This window comes from Emys orbicularis, chromosome 2, assembly GCF_028017835.1.
Source record: "Emys orbicularis isolate rEmyOrb1 chromosome 2, rEmyOrb1.hap1, whole genome shotgun sequence".
Taxonomy (NCBI): Eukaryota; Metazoa; Chordata; order Testudines; family Emydidae; genus Emys; species Emys orbicularis.
Window position 1 is genome coordinate 74,176,908 of NC_088684.1, and position 18,197 is coordinate 74,195,104.

General features: G+C 41.9%; 1 protein-coding gene across 1 annotated transcript in view; it reads right to left on the reverse strand.

Annotated features, from left to right (window-relative positions):
- LOC135875242 (chloride channel protein C-like) overlaps positions 1-18,197 on the reverse strand; it is a 98,813-nt gene that overhangs the window by 36,580 nt on the left and 44,036 nt on the right. Inside the window, exon 12 of the mRNA XM_065400244.1 lies at positions 1,807-1,973. Within this exon, the coding sequence (XP_065256316.1) occupies positions 1,807-1,973 (167 nt within the window). The remainder of the gene's footprint in view (positions 1-1,806; positions 1,974-18,197) is intronic.

Here is an 18,197-nt window from a genome sequence, read left to right on the forward strand (position 1 = left end):
GGGTAAGTTCATCACTAGTTTCTGTATTACTGACCTTGCTATCTTTTGTGTCTTATTTAAAAGAACATTAATATGCAGAGCAACTGAGCTGTTTCAAAAAGCTCTTTGGGGGGAAAAAATGGTCCTGGGAGGAGACTGAAGAGGAGGGAAGGGAACAGAGTGGGAGTGAAATGACTGAGATGATATATTTTTCTATGTCTGTGCCTTCAAATGTATGAGACCTCACTCTGAACCAGGAAAACTAGCTGTAATTCTTTCCATGGCCATGTCATCTGACTGGAATACCAAGGGAGACTTTATCTCCCTTTCTGCTCTATTTTATCTGCCATGTTACATACATAGGACATCCATAATTTTGCAGATTGTTTTTATTTCCTCCTACCACATTGCTAGCTCTCTCTTGCATCAAATGCAGTTAGTAACCCCTGTGCCTGATAGCGACTTTTTATCAAATGTAATGATAGTCAAAAGTGACAAAGCATGGACAGTAAGAATCACTGATACTTCTGATTCTTCCAAAGGTTCCTTTGAGGAATCAAGACTGTCCAATGGACCATAATACTAGAGGAAATAGGTAATACAGCAGTAGCCATCTATGAAGAGCTATTGGACCTGGCTAAAAATAATTCAAATGAGTCTGTTAAACAGAAAGAAACTTTGGGTGTCTACTCTTTGAGCTGGAGGTATAATTTCCAGCTCCAGTAGACATACCTGCATTAGCTCTGATCAAGCTCATGCACTAAGAACAGAACTGTAGCCCCCAGGCCAGGAGGTACTACACATCCAAGATGCAATCCCATCCGAGACACTAGGCAAGTACTTGAGGGGTCTAACCCCTCCCACTGCTAGCACTGCTGCAGAAACACTTATTTTTAGAGCACTAACTCAATCATGGTTAGCATAGGTATGCCTCCTTGAGCTGGGAATTACACCTCCAACTCAAAGTGTAGACATAATCTCAGTCAGTCAGAACCCAGATCGATACATAAATAAATACTTTCACTTTTTCCCTCATAGTTTCCTCAAGATTGCTCTACTTTACTCCTGGTTAGCAAATATTACGTGGAACAAGGATTAGGGCTGTTTAGTTTACAGAAGAGAAAAATAATGAATGGTACAGAGAAAGTAAATCAGACACTCCGTTTTACCTTCTCTCGTAGTACAAGCGCAAGGGGACTTCTAATTAAACTGAAATTTATATGGATAATGAGAAAATACACAGTTACATTAGACAACATAAAAATATAAGGGCTATAAAACCTCATGCCTTGCAACACCAGCCAACCTGTAGGAAATAACTTCCCCCTATGGGTCAGATATTACATAAGTGTCCACTACAGTGATGAAGCTTTTGGCAGTGGCTGCTGTCAGAGACAGACTAATGCACTAGACCAAATACTAGTCTGATCTGGCATAGCAATTCCTATGCTCCAGGACAAGAATCACATTAGCCAATAAGCAAGCCAGAGAAATTAGCCAATAACCAAACCAGAAAAATTATCATGATTCCCTCACAAGTCTCACAGAATCTCTATTAGACCAATCAGACCTTTCTTTTGGTCTATACTGCCTACTTAGCTAGCTAAGGCATTGCTATTGCACTTATCACGGTGATGTCTGAGTATTGAACACAGTAATTTAATTTGCATGGCATTGTCCGTGGTATTTGCATGGCACAAGCCCTGCCTTTGGTCCTTTATTCAATATTCCAGAGCATCAGGTCCTAAATTAACAAAGATCACCCATGTATCTGAGGGCAGAATTAGGCCCATAATCTTTTAACACCAGAAAAATTAGTAAACTCACCGTTTTTTCCTGTGGCTAGCAAGAGGTTCAGAGTCTAAGTAGGGAATGCCTTTCAACTTCAGTAAGGAGCTATACAGGGACATGTTAAACCAGTCACCGACCATCTTGGCCACCATGACAGCCAGCATCACAAGTAGCAAGGACTGTACATCGTTTGTGATCTCTACCTGAAAAGGAGAATGAGGAACTTTCCGTTACTTTATTGACATATTTGGAGAGAACAGTGGTAGCGATGGCTGTGATGCATATCCAATGGGAATTGGAACAAGACCACCGACTCCTGGACATAATACAGGGGTTAAGGTAAAAGGAAGCAGGGAGGGGCACTGCTCTCTTTCCCTGCTGAAAGTAGAAGTGAACTCCTCATCCTTTAACAACTGCACTTATATTTAAAATACATTTGACTCCTAGATTTCAAGTGGCTCGTGACAATCTCTCTCATTGGGCCAGAATAAGGAGAGAAGGAGCAACTAGATTTGTAATGCCTTGCCACTGTGACAAATACTTTCAAAGAAAAACAAACAAATCAAATTAATAATTTTCCTTTCTTGCTGGGTTCATGATAGATTAGGCAGACAGACCGTTTCCCCACAATTCTCCTTCCTGACAGAGCAAGCTCCTTGTACAGGCTGCCTTGGGTGGACATCATTCTAGAGGATGCTGGAGAAGGAAACAAGAAGCCCCTAGCAGAAGCCCAGGTTCAAGTCACACAAAACCTGAGGAGGAAGAACACTAGCAGTGTGACACTATTACAGCTACAAATATTGAATTGGATTCCCCATGATTAGGCACGCTTCTCTGGCTGTTCTTTCCTAGCAAAACAGCACCCTGCTCCTCATTCTCCCCAACCTCAGGGCTGACAATTGCAGACTAGACTGTAGATGTGTGATATATGTGTGTACAGTGTGTTATCATAAAATAGTCTAAAATCTAGTACGAATAAACTGAAGGTAATCACTCTCCCTTTCTTTCTAAACACTAACTACTTTTCACTATACAAGACGACACTCTTGGTTACAGGACAGCAGTGCAGCATCATAAAAAAAGTGACATGGATGAAACCAATACAATTTATGCCTAACTGACAACTGAGCCATTAACAAATATTTATGCTGTCTAAGATAATAGTGCAGCATTATTCCATTGCAAAATTTTCTTTTTAAAACATTTGCTTCCTAACAGTAATTTTTATCCAGTCTCCATATTCTCCAACTGACCATTATTTCCCCTGCACTTACATTCTCAAGATGTTTTTCATTTATTTTCCATTCAAACTTCCTTCCCAGTGTGCTGCGAGACAGACAGACACACATACGCAAAGACCTTACTTCATTTTTAGATAAAGTAAATTATAGCATAAAAGTATGTGTTAAACTGCAATATCAGCTAGAGAATAATAAGGACCCCCCAAAAAATCTATGTTCAAAGAATGTTAGTATGCCTGCCTGATAAATTGGTAGCCTTAGCACATTTGCCCGATGATTACACTCTCATCCCTATCCTGCCCTTGTTTCTGTGTTCCAAATCAGAACATCAAGGGTGATTTAAAGACCACGAAAAGGGTTTTGTGTGGTATGTGTGACCTTCTACGACAGGGTCATGTGACTGTCCTTTCTGTTTGGACATACTTAATGACATCTAATAACTTTGCAGCATTCTTTGAATGTCTTCATAAGCCTAGAACCCAACTGCTTTATTTTTAAAACACCAGTAAAATGTCATTTAAAGGAAAAACAGCAACTGGGGGATTTTAAAAATTCCTTCATCATATGTGCCACAACTCACTCATTTGGAAGGAGACTCCATTGTGGATTTCTTTTAAGGCTATTTAAAAAGCATCTTGCTATTCTCCCTTATGGAAAAGCTTTTATAGAATTAATAGGCATAAAACCAATAGGATTCTATAGAAACTATTTTAAAAAGCAATGAAGAATGGTATTGTTCCTATAGAAGTCTTGAGTCATCATATAGAATTTAATAGAGCATTACATTATAGCATTCTCTACACTGGTTTATAATTCTATAGAAAGATCATTATTTCTACTAAATTCTAAAGAACTTCTCATGAAGGACAGATGAAGAATTTTGCTAAGTGTTTCAGTTACACATTTACAATCTTTACAAAATTTTAGCCTGCAATGGTCATGGACAATCTTGTCTGTCCCACATGTAAGCATGTTTGTGGTTCTTGCATTGGTCTGAACTCACATACACGTTCTTCTTCAGTGTTTGTTGAATCCTCATACGTCAACATCAACACGAGATTCCATCATCTATAATCTTCTTCAGAATATGTTGAGATCTCATTCATTAAATTGCCTAGATCTTAACAGTCCTGCTTTATAATTAATATTAAGATTTCTATGTTCACTAGTTTTTAATCCCTTCTTCGGTTCTATTTCAACCTATGTGCTTCCTCCTTTCTTTCAGTTGCAGATGGCAGACTGTTCAACATACAGCAGACAAGATATGCACTGAAATAGGCAAAAGGTATTTGCAATAATGGGCCATAGCTTCAAAGTGCAGATGCAATCTGAAATTTCCCAGAGTTTTGGGGTGTTGTGATCCAGGGGTTTGGTTCAGGTCCTTCTCTATAATGGTGCATTGCAAATATTGAATGCTCCATCCAGAGTGAGTAACAATAGCCATTGTGTGTAACATTAGCCACTGGAGTCCGTGAATTCTAACTACTGTTGTGCAACAAAGATATTAATTTTGATAAGACAGGCCAATGTCAGATGGCTGGGGCCAATTAATAAAGACAGGTCAGTAACCAGAACTCTTGCATGTCACATCTTTATTACATGGGGGAAGACAAACTAAATCTCTGGCAAAAACAGAGCAAATGAAGTTCCCCTGAATCTTCATTAGATAAGGGAACTGAAGGAGATGATTACAGTGCTTTGAAATTTTCCTGGAAGCAAGTGGTACTGAAGCTAAAATGGGGAAGGCAAAAATATCAGAGGCCTTGGGAACCATAGTACATTCAAAGTGGGAATATGAAGGGGAGAGCAAACTCCTAAACAAAATAATTCATAAATGTCAAGGAAACTTTGATCTGTGCAAGAATGTTACTTGATATAGACACTTTTTCTTTTTTAACAAACCAGATGCCAAGACCATTGATCCTTACCTTAAAGGCCTGATAGTCACACGAATTTGAATAGTTAACATATAGACCAATTAGAGAACAAATTATTTTTGGTTATTGGCACAAGCAATAACCGGTTTAAAGTACATTTGTCACAAAAAATGGTCTTGGCTTCACAGGCCTAAAGAAGATTGAGCTTCCCAAATGATACTGTTAGCAAGCAGTAGGCAGGGGCGGCTCTATGTATTTTGCTGCCCCAAGCACGGCAGTCAGGCGACTTTCGGCGGCATGCCTGCAGGAGATCCGCTGGTCCCGCGCCTTCGGCGTACCCACCGCCAAATTGCCGCCAAAGTCTCGGGACCGGCGGACCTCCCGCAGGCATGCCGCCGAAGGCAGCCTGACTGCCACCCTCATGGCGACTGGCAGGCTGCCCCCCGTGGCTTGCCACCCCAGGCACGTGCTGGAGCAGCCCCTGGCAGTAGGGTGACTGTATTTCCCTATGCTGAATATGAGACACCTGGTAAAATTACTCATATTCAAGCGAGTTCAACGGCAATCAATCAGAACTAAACAGTACAAACATTAAAATTACCATCAAGTTGACTGAGCTCCTGTTAAAAAGAAATACTACGTAGTTGGATTCTTTTTATTTACCTTCTTGTCTTCAAGGCTTTAGGGTTCACATGGGGTAGGGGGTGTGTGTGTGTCTCTCCCACACACACACACTCCCGTACACCTCCCTCACACGGGGTAGGGGGAGAGGGGGTGACTGACCTACCCGGCACTCTCCGCTCTACATGCCTGGCTGGGCCCCCGGGACTGACCCGCCTCTACTGGTACCTGGCACTGTGTCTTCCCAAGGCAGCACGTGGGGGGGGGCACGCAAGGCCACATGCCCCCCCTCCCCAGATTTCTCCCAGGATTCACACCAGAATGTGGCCAGCAGAAGGCTTTCGGCACCGTGTGGGAGGGAAGGGATGGGAGCTGCTTCCAGCCACAGGGGAGGAGGAGTGGGGGAAGCGATGACCTGGCCCATGTCTTTGCAGAGCTCATCTCTTCTCATATCGCCTTTCCCCTCCTCCCCTTCCCCCCCCCCCCCCCATGTGGCTGGAAACAGCTTGTCCCTTCCTGCCTGCACAGTGTCAAAAGGCAGCTAACACTTCCAGGCTGCTGCTGGCCACCTACATAACTCAGCCACCTCTGGCTACAGTGCGGGCAGGAAGGGGTTAAGCCCTCAGGATGCATTGTACACCAGGGCCCAGAGAACCTGACTGCAGGGGCTTCAGCGAACTCAGCCAGAGAGGTGGCTCAGCAGGGGAGGGTGCCTAGGGGATGGAGCAGCCCCGTGCTCTCTGGAGGCAGGACCCAGGGCGGGGGGGGGGGGTGAAGAGGGTGCCCCAGGGGCTGCTTTGGAGGCTGCAGGTTCAGGGCAGGAACAGGCTGGAAATCGCTCCCACACACACACCACTCTAGAACTTAGCTGAAGGGCAGAGAGGCTTCCCCGTGCCAGTGCTGGGTGGGGCTTTGGCACATGCGCACAGGCCAGAGGGTCTTGGGTTTTCCCCAGGTGCCAGCCCAGCCATAGGCAGTGGGGAAAAGAAGGAGCCTGTTGGTGAGAGGGACGCGCCCCGCTGGGTGGGATATGGAGGAGCAACAGGACTGGGGGGGGGGTGAAGGGGCAAAGCAAGGAGAGGGCAGAGAGAGGGGGAGCATGTAAAGGGACGATGGGAGGGCAGCAGAGGAGACACATAACTGGCTGCCGCTTGGCGCCAGCCCACACTCAACATCCACTGCAGCACGGAGCCAGCCCCATCCAGAAATGGGACAGGGGGTGGGGGCCCTGCTGGCCGAGAGCCGGCACACAGCGGGGGTTGCATTGACAGACCAGCAGAGGAAGCGGTCAGCCCTGTGCATTGCGTCTTTGCCCCGCCACCAGCCCCCTTGCACACCCACCCCAACACCAGCCACTGGACCCCCCCCCCACTCAGTGCTGGTGGGTGAGCGGCTGGCGAGCAGGGATCCAGCCAGCATCAGGACCCGCCAGTACTGGTGAAGGGGGGAGACAGAAAATATGGGACAATTTGCCCATTTTTAAGAAAAAGTCGGGACACCTGCAGGAGGGCTTAAATACAGGACTGTCCATCCCTTTAAAAATGGGACATCTGGTCACCCTAGTAAGCAGTGAAAGACTTGAAGTGCATCTCATTAAAAATGCACACAAAGGCACACAGAATACAAGGCTAGAACAAACAGAGTTTCGATTTGATTGCAATACACGGGGAAGGAATCACAATACACAAAGGTGTCCAGCACAAGGGTACAGTGTCATGAGTACAATAAAAGCAACCATTCTGTCAAAATGTCACTCTTAGCACTAACTGCAGAGAAACGCAACAGCAAAAACCAGTCAAAAACATACAGCTGAAGGACAAAGTTCTGGTGATGATAATGATGCAAAGTGATGATACAAAATGCTTTTTGGGGGTCTTGCAGTAAGATTTAAGAAGCAAAGAACTTGATTTGTAAAACCTCTGATGGATTCAAGTGATCCAATATTTAACATACATCACTCCTAACAATGCTTTATTAGCATCCTCAGCTCAGAGAAGTGTCATCTGCCCCCTGCTGCAGAGAGGTTCAAAGTATAGAGCCTTAAAAGTGCACAACAGCAGCAACTCAGCCCAGCCCTGGCCCTGCACCAAAAGGAACTTTGGCCCAGGCTGGAGGATCATTAGGCCTGCCCACACTGTGACAGAAGAATCTTCAGGCTAATTACAGTATAGAAGGAGACATGGAGCATGGAGGGGAACAGAACAGATGTGGCGTGTGGAGAGAGACAGAAAAGCAAGTGGGAGATGGAACAAGATAAAGACATGTAAGCAAAGGAAAGATAAGAGCAAACAAAAACACTTACATATTCTTTCCAACCAGCATTTTAGGGGCAGTTCTCCAAGATGTAATTTAGTTTTATATACATATATATTCAAAGTGGGCGCACATATTTTTAATATATAGCCAAACTTTTTTCCTTTTGGTCTCATGGGTGCAACAGGCCATGCCAAAAAATTCTTTGCCCAAAGCCAGATAGAGTATGGAAGCACTCTGAGCTGGCACTTCATAGATCAGCAAGCTCGTAAGTTTCACCTTGCTTTTGCTATGTAATTAGTTTACTAGCAAAATGTTTCAAAACAATATCTCCTTTTGTTACCCATGTCACTTTTCAGCAAGCTTCATGGCCCTGAGTTTCCCAGGCCTCCACGTCATTATAATCCATTAGTGACATTCATGTTAGTTCGGTTTTATTACATAACACATAATTATGTATTTTATTAACAGCATCACCAGGCATGACACATCAAAGCGAGAAGGACAGATGCTCAGGAAATTTTAAAAAATGCAGTTTACTTAAAACAGGCTTTTAAAAAACTCTCCCAGTTTTCAAACAAACTATAGTTAACATGTTGCTAGGTTTTATTTTACCTCTGTGAATACAGTCACAACAGAACTTCATTCCACTCAAGGTTGCTGATACAGAAAACACTTCCCCCAAAGATTTTTTATTTCCATTCATGAAAAAGTAATACGCACCCAGTCACAGGGAATGAATCACCACCTTCTAGTGAATAGTCATTTCATATTTACACTTATCATTACAAATGCAGAAAAGGCACAGTTCATGATTACATTCATGAACAGGAAAGATGCAAGTGACTGCAATACATATGACTGTTCTTTCAAACATACAAGCTGCCTTCCTCATTGAGCAGAAATCAAGGAAGGGACAGAAATTACTCCCTCCCTCCCCAGATTTACAGAACATTGTCCATGGTAGGCAGGAATCCTTTGTAAGAATTCACCATTATTCTTTACAAATATAATATTCACCTGCCTGGAGGTTTAGAATTTGGGAAGATACTGAACAAACAGCCTCTCACAAGCATAAGACAATTTAGCGCTTAAGGGGAGAATTAAACAATGGGCATTCTAGTCCTGCTAGGTCTTTAAATCCCATGGTTTCCATGTAAAGACTGGCACTGGGCAGCAACACTGGCACTTGGCATGCCCTTAGAGACCATCACTCTACAAAATTTTACAGAAAAGGAGATGAAAACGCTTCCCAAGGAAAGCATCTCTTTTCTTACAAGTGGAAGCAGAGCTGTTCCACTTTAAGCGTATGCTGCCATGAGCTGAATGCAGCCAAAAAAACACTTATAGCTTCAGCAGCTGTTTCAGTTCTCTGTAGTCAACAGAAACCTTTTGATCATTTCTCTCATTTTCCAGGAGGAAATGCCAACAAGACTGTGATATGACCACTTAATACCTCTACCCCGATATAATGCTGTCCTCGGGAGCCAAAAAAAATCTTACCGCGGTATAGGTGAAATTGCTTTGATCCGCCGGAGTGCGCAGCCCTGCCCCCCCGGAGCACTGCTTTACCGCGTTATATCCGAATTCGTGTTATGTCGGGCTAGAGGTGTATAATTTTATTTATGTATACACACACACACACATTATTATATATATACATATATACATATACATATATACATATATACATATATACATATACATATATACATATATACATATATACATATACATATACATATATACATATATACATATACATATATATATACATATATACATATACATATATATATACATATATATATATATATATATATATATATATATATACACACATACATACATACATACATACACACATACATACGCACACACACACACACACACACACACACACAGGCCCCTACACACACCCTTTAGGATAAGGGTTTTAAAGCAGTAATGGTTGTACCTATGCCACCCCAGTCTAAAGGTATTTGCCAGTGTCAGTACCAGCTCATGGGGTACAGAGATTTGCATCAAAAGTTTCCAGTAAACAAACTTATTGATCTATATATAGGATATGATCAGGTTGTTCTTCATAATTTTGTGCAAAGCACTTGAGCCATCTTCTCTCCCAAATAATAATATACCTACAACACTTCTGACTATTGGGTGGATTGTCAAACTCCCCCCATTTTAATTTGGGATCAGGCCATGAGGAAGGCCTTCTCAGGGTAGGGACACCCTCTGTGCATTTCCCCCCCTAAGCAGGTTTCCTAGTTTCTCTGTGTAATTGTCTTCAACATTTGGAGAACAGATATCTGTTCAGGACAGTTCATCTTTAAAGAAAACTATCCTGTCTAAGACCATGTCCATTAACAGGAATTCTTTTCTGTCACCATTCATCTTCAGATTAGTCTGTAAATGAGTATGTCTCTCCCATCCAGACATATATGTTTATTACTTTATTCTTAAACACTGATAAAAAAAATTCACTCTCTAAGTGGTTCAGTAAGCATAAACTGATGAAAAACAGATTAATTAAGAACTGTAAAGTTAGTCACTTCCTTAATAAATCATCTCTGCTGGAGGTAGCTGTAGAAATGGGATGCTGAGATATAGTAAGCAAGAATAATAAATCCTCTCAAAAGACTCTATTGTCACACTGGTCCTGAAAAGTTATGATTTCCAGCTCCTCACACTGCTGAAAAAGATGACTTCTTACAGCATCTTGCATATGGGAATTGTGCATCAGACTCCACAAAGGCAACACACCCTGAGTAGATTTACAGTTTGTAAGGACTTCATGCCAAATTACAAATGCTATGAGAATTGCACAATTAGGAAGATTCTTCTATTCAGAGCTCGCAGGTCCTCAGCAATTCCTGGGCCGTGGAGAGGAGTGAGGAGTCTCTAGCATCCTAGAGACAAGTAATCTCCAGGACCCACAAATGTGTAGCCCAAATATCTAAAAACAGGGGTCTGACAAAGCTCATTTCTCTAAAAGAAGAATGGCGCTAGCCTTACTATAGCAATCTTATTCCAAAATGAACCAACTGACAAAGGTGTCTTCTGTATCTTCTGAAATATTGTCTCCCACAGTTTATGTACAGGAAGGCTCTGGAGCATAGAAAGGACTTTAGGTAATACACTCATTTTAATGACATCGATGTACCCAACTTCTGTGAACTATAAATACACTTTTCTATACTAACTTTTCATTTGCTTTGATAGAAAAAAATTTCAGGGAGGTCTAGTCTGATTCTCCGCATGTGAGCCTAAAGATTTGCACTTGTCTGAAGCCCACCAAAAAGGGACAATAATCAGCATTTTATTTATTTATTTATTTATTTATTTATTGGGTGAATTGCTCATTAAAAACTAATGCTCTTGAATCTCAAGTAAAAGTAAAACATAACAAGTAGACGAGCTTTGGAAAGAGAACTTTAAATAGATTATGGCAGAATAACATCTGAAAAAGAGAAGCATCATGTGCGATTCCTTTCAGAGACTCAGAAAAGTGCTGAGAGATCTTTGGATGGAAGATGGTTCTCAAACTGTGGGTCGGGACCCCAAAGTCCCAACCCTCTTTGAATGGGGTCGCCAGGGTTGGCTTAGACTTGCTGAGGCCCAGGGCTGAAGCCCGAGCCCCACTCCACAGGACCGAAGCCAAAGCCCGAGGGCTTCAGTTCAGGTTGCAGGTCCCCTGACTTGAGCTTCAGCTTTGGCCCCCCTGCCCGGAGCGGTGGGGCTCAGGCTTTGCCCTCACCCTCCACCCATCCTCGGGTCATGAAGTAATTTTTGTTGTCAGAAGGGGGTCGCGGTGCATTGAAGTTTGAGAACCCCTGTACTACATAAACCCAGATTGGGCTTTGTATATTAACCCAGGTAAACACCCTTCAACTCTCCTACCTTGCAATTGAGCTAAAAATCTTAAAATCATTGTTCACAGGGATTACTTGCTTATAGGAAGGAGTAAGGAGTGGATCTCTGCCCAATTTAAGCAGTACTGAAACCAGAATCTTTCAAATGCCCCTGTCATGAGCTGGATTAAACCTTGTTATGGGCTGACTTAAAACCTTGTTCAAACTGATGTGTGAATGTACCCTTCACTTAAAATACAGTAGTTGTGAGACAGTTAACAGCCCACATCTAAAACAAGGCCTAATAGATCCTGCCCAGGAGTTTTGGACTGTGAGGGGAGGGCTTTTTGCTGAGTATCGGGGAGGGGGAGCTGATGTAAACAGAGAGACTAGGAGAAGGAATAAGGTCAAGCAACAGCCTGTGAGCACAGTGTGATCCTAGAAAAAGCTAGCAAGTGTGCTTTTGGGTCTGGTGTTGGCTGACGAGTGTTCGTGGCGCTGTGAGCAAAAGAAGCTGTGTCCTGCTATTTGATTCTTTCTGAGTTCAGAGAAACAGGACTTTGTACATTCTTGGTTAAAAAAAACCAACTGTATCAAAGAAATACCTTTGACTATCACCGTTTTCTACTCCCAACTGGAACATCCTCAGGCCCCTAAACTTTGACTAGCTTCTCGGGTAGAAAAGGGGCAGCAATCCAGGTCTGTATATAATTAATATATTTGAGGTTTTGTGATTATCCTGAAGTATAAAGATCAGTAATTGCAATTCTGAAGTGTGGATAATTTGAATAAAACTGGAGTTCATTCCATTTATAGATTTAGAGATTCCAAAGCCAGAAGGGACCATTGTGATCATCTAGGCTGGCCTCCTGTATAATACAGGCTGTAGAACTTCCCTCAAATAATTCTAGAGCATAAATTTGGGGCATAAACACTAGCATGTGTCACCCTTTCTTTATAAAAGATGCTAGACTTCATAATCTATGAGGCTCTGGTGCTGCTTTTTGGAATAAGATGAACTATAGTAGCTCCTCCTGACAGCAAAGAGAAGGCAGAACGAAACAATTGTCCTACCATGAATGTCTGAAGGCCAAGACATTTTTAGAAAATAGGTCTAAGCAGCTTAGTATAGTTTAATTTCCCATAGTTGAAAAATCAGACAACTGAGTGACAGGAAACCAGACCCGGTCAACACAACTTTTGTGAAGCATCTAAGGTGTTGGGGTAAAGTGTTAATTGAGCCCTAAAGTATTTTAGTGAGACTGGCTGGTTCACTAGACATTCTAGCCCTGAGAAGAACGTGCTGGGTGAGTTTCCAGTTAATTAAGCACTTCCTCTGGGTCAGCAAAGAGAAGATGCTTCCCTTCAAAAATCCATTCTCAGCTTTGTAGGAAAAATATGGTGTTGTCGAGATTTCTTTCACTAAGCTTGCCCTTGCTTCTTCAAAAGACTTGCACTTTTTTAAAACCTTCCAACCAAAACTAGTAGGGAAAACAACAGTGTAGAGCCCTTGGTGGTGGTTTTGCCAAAATATTTGGCTGCTTGAAGGACCCTGACTATGAGCCAAATCTGGCCTTGAGTTACACCACTGTAAATTTGGAGTAACTCCATTAAAGTCAAAAAAGTATCTCTATATTTACATGGGCATAGCTGAGAACAAAATTTGATCTTGTCTTAGGAGTGGATGCATGTCTGCTCTTGCTAGCCAAAAAGCAGCCTCTGGGTGAGGTCCCTGTAGTATGTGCCTTGTCAATGACTAGTGGTGCAGGAAATGCTTCATGCTCCAGAGATTTAACTAGCAAATCCTGCAGAAAATCCTCTACAGTGCCTGTGTCTGAGCCCTCAGGTAGTTCCAGCAGCCTCATATTATTTCTACGTGACCTATTTTCCAGGTCATCTAATATTTATTTATACCAAAACAGTTCTTTCTTAATGGCAGGAGTGTCTTTCCTACTGCTCTCTGAAGATTGCCGATGCAAGTTTCTTCAGCTGAAATGCACTTGTTCAGTCAGTTTGATTTCCCTTTAAGACAATTTCATTGTCTTGAGGTGTGTGGTGTTGTGGTGGTTGTTTTCTCTCTCTCTCTCTCTCTCACACACACACACACACACACACACACACACACACACACACACACACACAAATCTGTGTTGCCATCAGAACAGTGAGGAAAGCCTTTTACAGCCCTCTCTCTCTCTCATTGTCTGTGTCCCCTCAGAATTGGGTGCAGTATTCCTAGGCAAGGAGAAGGAAGGGAAAGATAAGCCTTGCGAGTAAATGCACTCTTCTCTTTCTCTTTTGTTTTGGGGCTTTTTTAGTGTTACATTTGGCAGAAAGAGCTGCATCTAGAAGCTGTTTATATTGTACTGCCTGCCATTTTAATATAAAACATTTTTGAGGAGGCTGTTATGAGATTAAAACTGGGCTGGAAGGACAGAAAGGCAATACAGCTCTTTCAACAAGCCTGACCACCAAATAAATGTTTTAAAAGACATTTTTGTTGATAGCATCTTCTAACGCTCATTTATAATGTTCGCTTATGTTTTTCCATAAGGGATGCTGCTATATATCAATGTATGGGATGGGGCTCTTTTCCCACCCACGTCTTTTTTTAAAAAAGAAAAAAATCTACCTAGTTACTTACATGGCCCTTATCACCCTAGTATCTGAACAGCTCACTCTCATTAATGGAGGTTATCCTCACAGCACTCCTGTGAGATAAGGAAGTACTATTTTCTCAATTTTACAGCACTGGCTAGACTTGTGTGATCTTGGGAAGTCCACGTGGTAGTCAGGAATTCAACCAGAGTTTCCCAAATCACTGCCCAGTGCCATTCATCCTCCCAAGCATTAGTAAAAATTAATGTTTGTAGAAGGTAACTAACGGACAGGAAAGGAGGAAAGATGCTCCCGTGGTTGCAACACTGATCACAGCAATGCAAGTTTCTTCACTAATATGCTCTGACCTGGACTGACCACTTCTTGGACTGTACTTCCACTGGCACATTTGGGGACATTTCTTATGGTCACACTACTGCCATTGGAAATGCTAGTGTAAGCAAGGCATAGGATCTTCATGACCATGTAACTGAACCCAGAGCAGGTCTTGATTCTGCACATCATTTGTACAAGGTTACAAGTGTAAGTACAAAAGAGTGTTGAGCAGGACAGCAAATACAAGAGAACTCAACCCTGCATTCACAAGAGCACTGCTGTGCATCTGTTAAGTTACCCCTGTCTCGGAGGCAGAGCAGCAAGGCCAGAGAGGGAAACTCAGTAGAACTAGTCACAACATTGTGATTCCCCATCCCCTCAGGATAAATTTCAATGAAAATTAAACATTTTTTCCTTTTTGTCAAAAATATTGGAGTTTGAGACAAACAAAGCATTTTCTTTTTGGTAGTCCAAAAAAACCAGTGAAAACATGAACAATTTTGTAGAAAACAGAAACAAACCAAAAAAAACTTCATTTTTGACCAAACGCCATTTTTTATAAAAATACTTTTAGTTGAAAATATTTTGACTAGCTCTAGAGTTCAGCATACTGAACCCTGGCCATTTGCAATACTGCAGAGTGTGCCAGTATATGTATTATAAACCCCAGGGCTTTTTAATTCTGATGATGATAAATACTCCATGCTGAAAGAAACTTGCTGTACCAGACTTTGTCCCAGAAATAATTCATTTTCTCAAAATTTTGAAAAATTGTCGTCTGTATTCTAGAGTTACATAAATTAAAAATAAAATATAGCTTAATGGTTTCAGATACTTTTTAATGACCGTGTAGCTTCAAATGGATTTAATTTGGAAACAAATTACTTTTGGCAAGGATTTAGTTTGTAGCAGAATCCAACTGCTTTTTGTAATTTGAAAGAAATTAAAAACACAGAAGATATGAATTAAAAATAACTTCTGCACAGTAAATTCTCATGAATTTTCATACTACATGTCCCAAATGTATAATTATACAGTGGAATATATTAGATCATTTGATAAATAACCTTTAAATCTACTGTAAGCCATGGTCAGAAAAGTGACTATACAATGATATCTTCTTACACTACAGTTCTGTACTTACAGCAGAGATGAATCTGAGTGGCAAAAACCAGCTCCAGGTCTGAACTTTCCCACAGAACAAGGATTTTTGAATCTTGAGTTTTGATTTTGGTCTATTTCTAATTCAGAATCATGTCTACTTATTTAACTAACAAAAAGAAACGTTACTGCATTTTATTTCAGGTAGCCAAGTGTGTACCACTATCAAAAACACAAACCTGGATTTTCTTCTGGCTTGAAATATCTACACAATTTTTAACTAAATTCTATTCTAGCTGTAGAGACGTTTCTCTACTGGTGATTATGCATGAGCCAGTAAGAGCCCAGTTTGACTTTTGGATCACAGGTTGAGTTTTCAGGGCCAGAAGATAGGGAAAACCCCCACCTATCTAAACTATACAATTTTTTATGGTACCAGTGTTAGAGCTGGTCAACAAATCCGCTGTTTTCCCTGCAGAAAATTTTCATTTTTTGTCAAAAAATCAAAAACCAAAAATTTTGATGTGGAAATGCTGTCGCAATCCCTCATGGAAATTATCATCTCAGAGCCTCCTATGCTCCCATTTTCTTCTGCGGATTGAGCTCCCTGGCCAGACTACATGTCCCATGATGGACCAGTCTTCTCCCTTACTATTCATGGCTAGAGATTTCTGTGATATAGCACAGAGGAAGTATCATGGGAGATGTCATCTGGCTGGGGAGCCCAGTCAATAAAGTAAAATGAGCTCTTCAGTTTCTTGAGGAATAGTCAGAATTTTCCATGGAAAACAGACACTTCTTGCGAAATAATCTGTTTAGTCAAAAAAACAATTTTCTGTCAGAAAATAGTTTTGATATAAAATGTTCAACCCACCCTAACCCATTTGACTCTATAAACATGGAATTCTGCCATGCCATTTTTGCAGTCACTTTATTTGCTGTATTTAACTTCAATCCTGTTTAGGTCTATCAGAAACATAAAACTCATTTCTTTTAAAACAGTGTGTAATTGTTGTGCTGCTCTCACCATACAGGAGACCATGGGTCAATTCTCAGCCTAGGCACTTGCTCAGTGGGCCAGCAAGGACTGCTGGTGCAACAAAAGCAGAACACTCATCTCCTGAAGGAAGTGTTTGTGATCAGGCAACACCTGTTAACCATGAACCTTATTGCTTTTTAAAGGAATGACGACCTCTGAAGGGAATCCCATCCTGTCTCACTAGCAGGCCAACACTCCTCATTTTGGGACAGTGTTCTGAAAACAAGATTTATAGGTTTTAAGGCCACAGGGGACCATTAGATCATCTAGGCTGATCTTCTCTATAACAGCCAGTTACCCCTGTACTGAGCCTAATAACTTGTGTTTGACTTACACATATCTTCCAGAAAGGCATCCAGTCTGGAACTGAAGACTTGAAGAGACAGAGAATCCGCACCCACTTTGGTAGTTTCTTAATCTTTGCACCATCCTCACTAAACCATTCCCACTGGCTATTGCCAGCTCCAGGAGGGAATGTTAAGGCCCCACTGTGGGGGAGGGCAGGCACCCCAATCCCATATCTCCTGCTCGTCAGAGGTCTACACCCCATTACTCTAACTCCTTACCACCTGATCCTCAAAAGCTCAAGGTCAGCCACCCCCACACTCTGGAAGGGCATGAGATATCAATGGGCAACCTGAACTCTGGACCAATTCAGTTTGGGGGCACTTGAGAATATATTTAACAAAGAATAATGCAAAATAGAGAAAACTATGGTGCCAAGGAGAAACACCTGCAGTGGGGAATTAGTGGATGTTTTAAAGTCAAGAGATACCTTGATTAAAAAGGAGGATATGGGAAGAATAGGATTAATTACTACTAACCCCCCCCCCCTTACAATAAATCACTGGAGCTAGGGAACAGGTAGTTTGGAAGGAAGAGCAGATGAATGAGTCTCTCCCCCACATATGCATACCTCACACTCTTCACCCCCAACTCCTTCCTAGTCATTCAACTTGGGGGGGAGGGGAAGAACCCCTCTCCCATCACTCTCCCAAGTAACACCCAGCCCCCTTTATAGGTCCCACCTCCCTCACAAGTGAGAAAGTTCTCAAAAAACCACAAAATAAGGGGGAACATCTAGGCAGAAAACTATGAGATTGAGAATATAGATCATCTAGGCTACAGTTCTGCTACCTGTGCACTCTCTCCTCCCTCTGCCAAAATAGATGCTGCCTATAAATTAGAGTCTCAAAGAGGGGACGTGAAAGAGCATATTAAAGAGGCAGATACCGTGATTATTAGCACAATATAAAACATAATACAGTAGACAGAGTGTAACAGCTGGTGCAACTGACAGTGTGGAGAAACCATTTGAGTTCTGATAGGGACACTGAACTCCCCAGGAAAACAAAGTTGCTTGCTTACCACTCCTTCTCGTCAGAGGACAGAATATTTATGAGTTTTAAAACATTATATGGACTACTGGGCATTTCAACAACTTGAAACAAAATCAACACAAGTAATGGATGAAGTGAATGACATGGAACAAAATCCTTCAGAAAGAGCA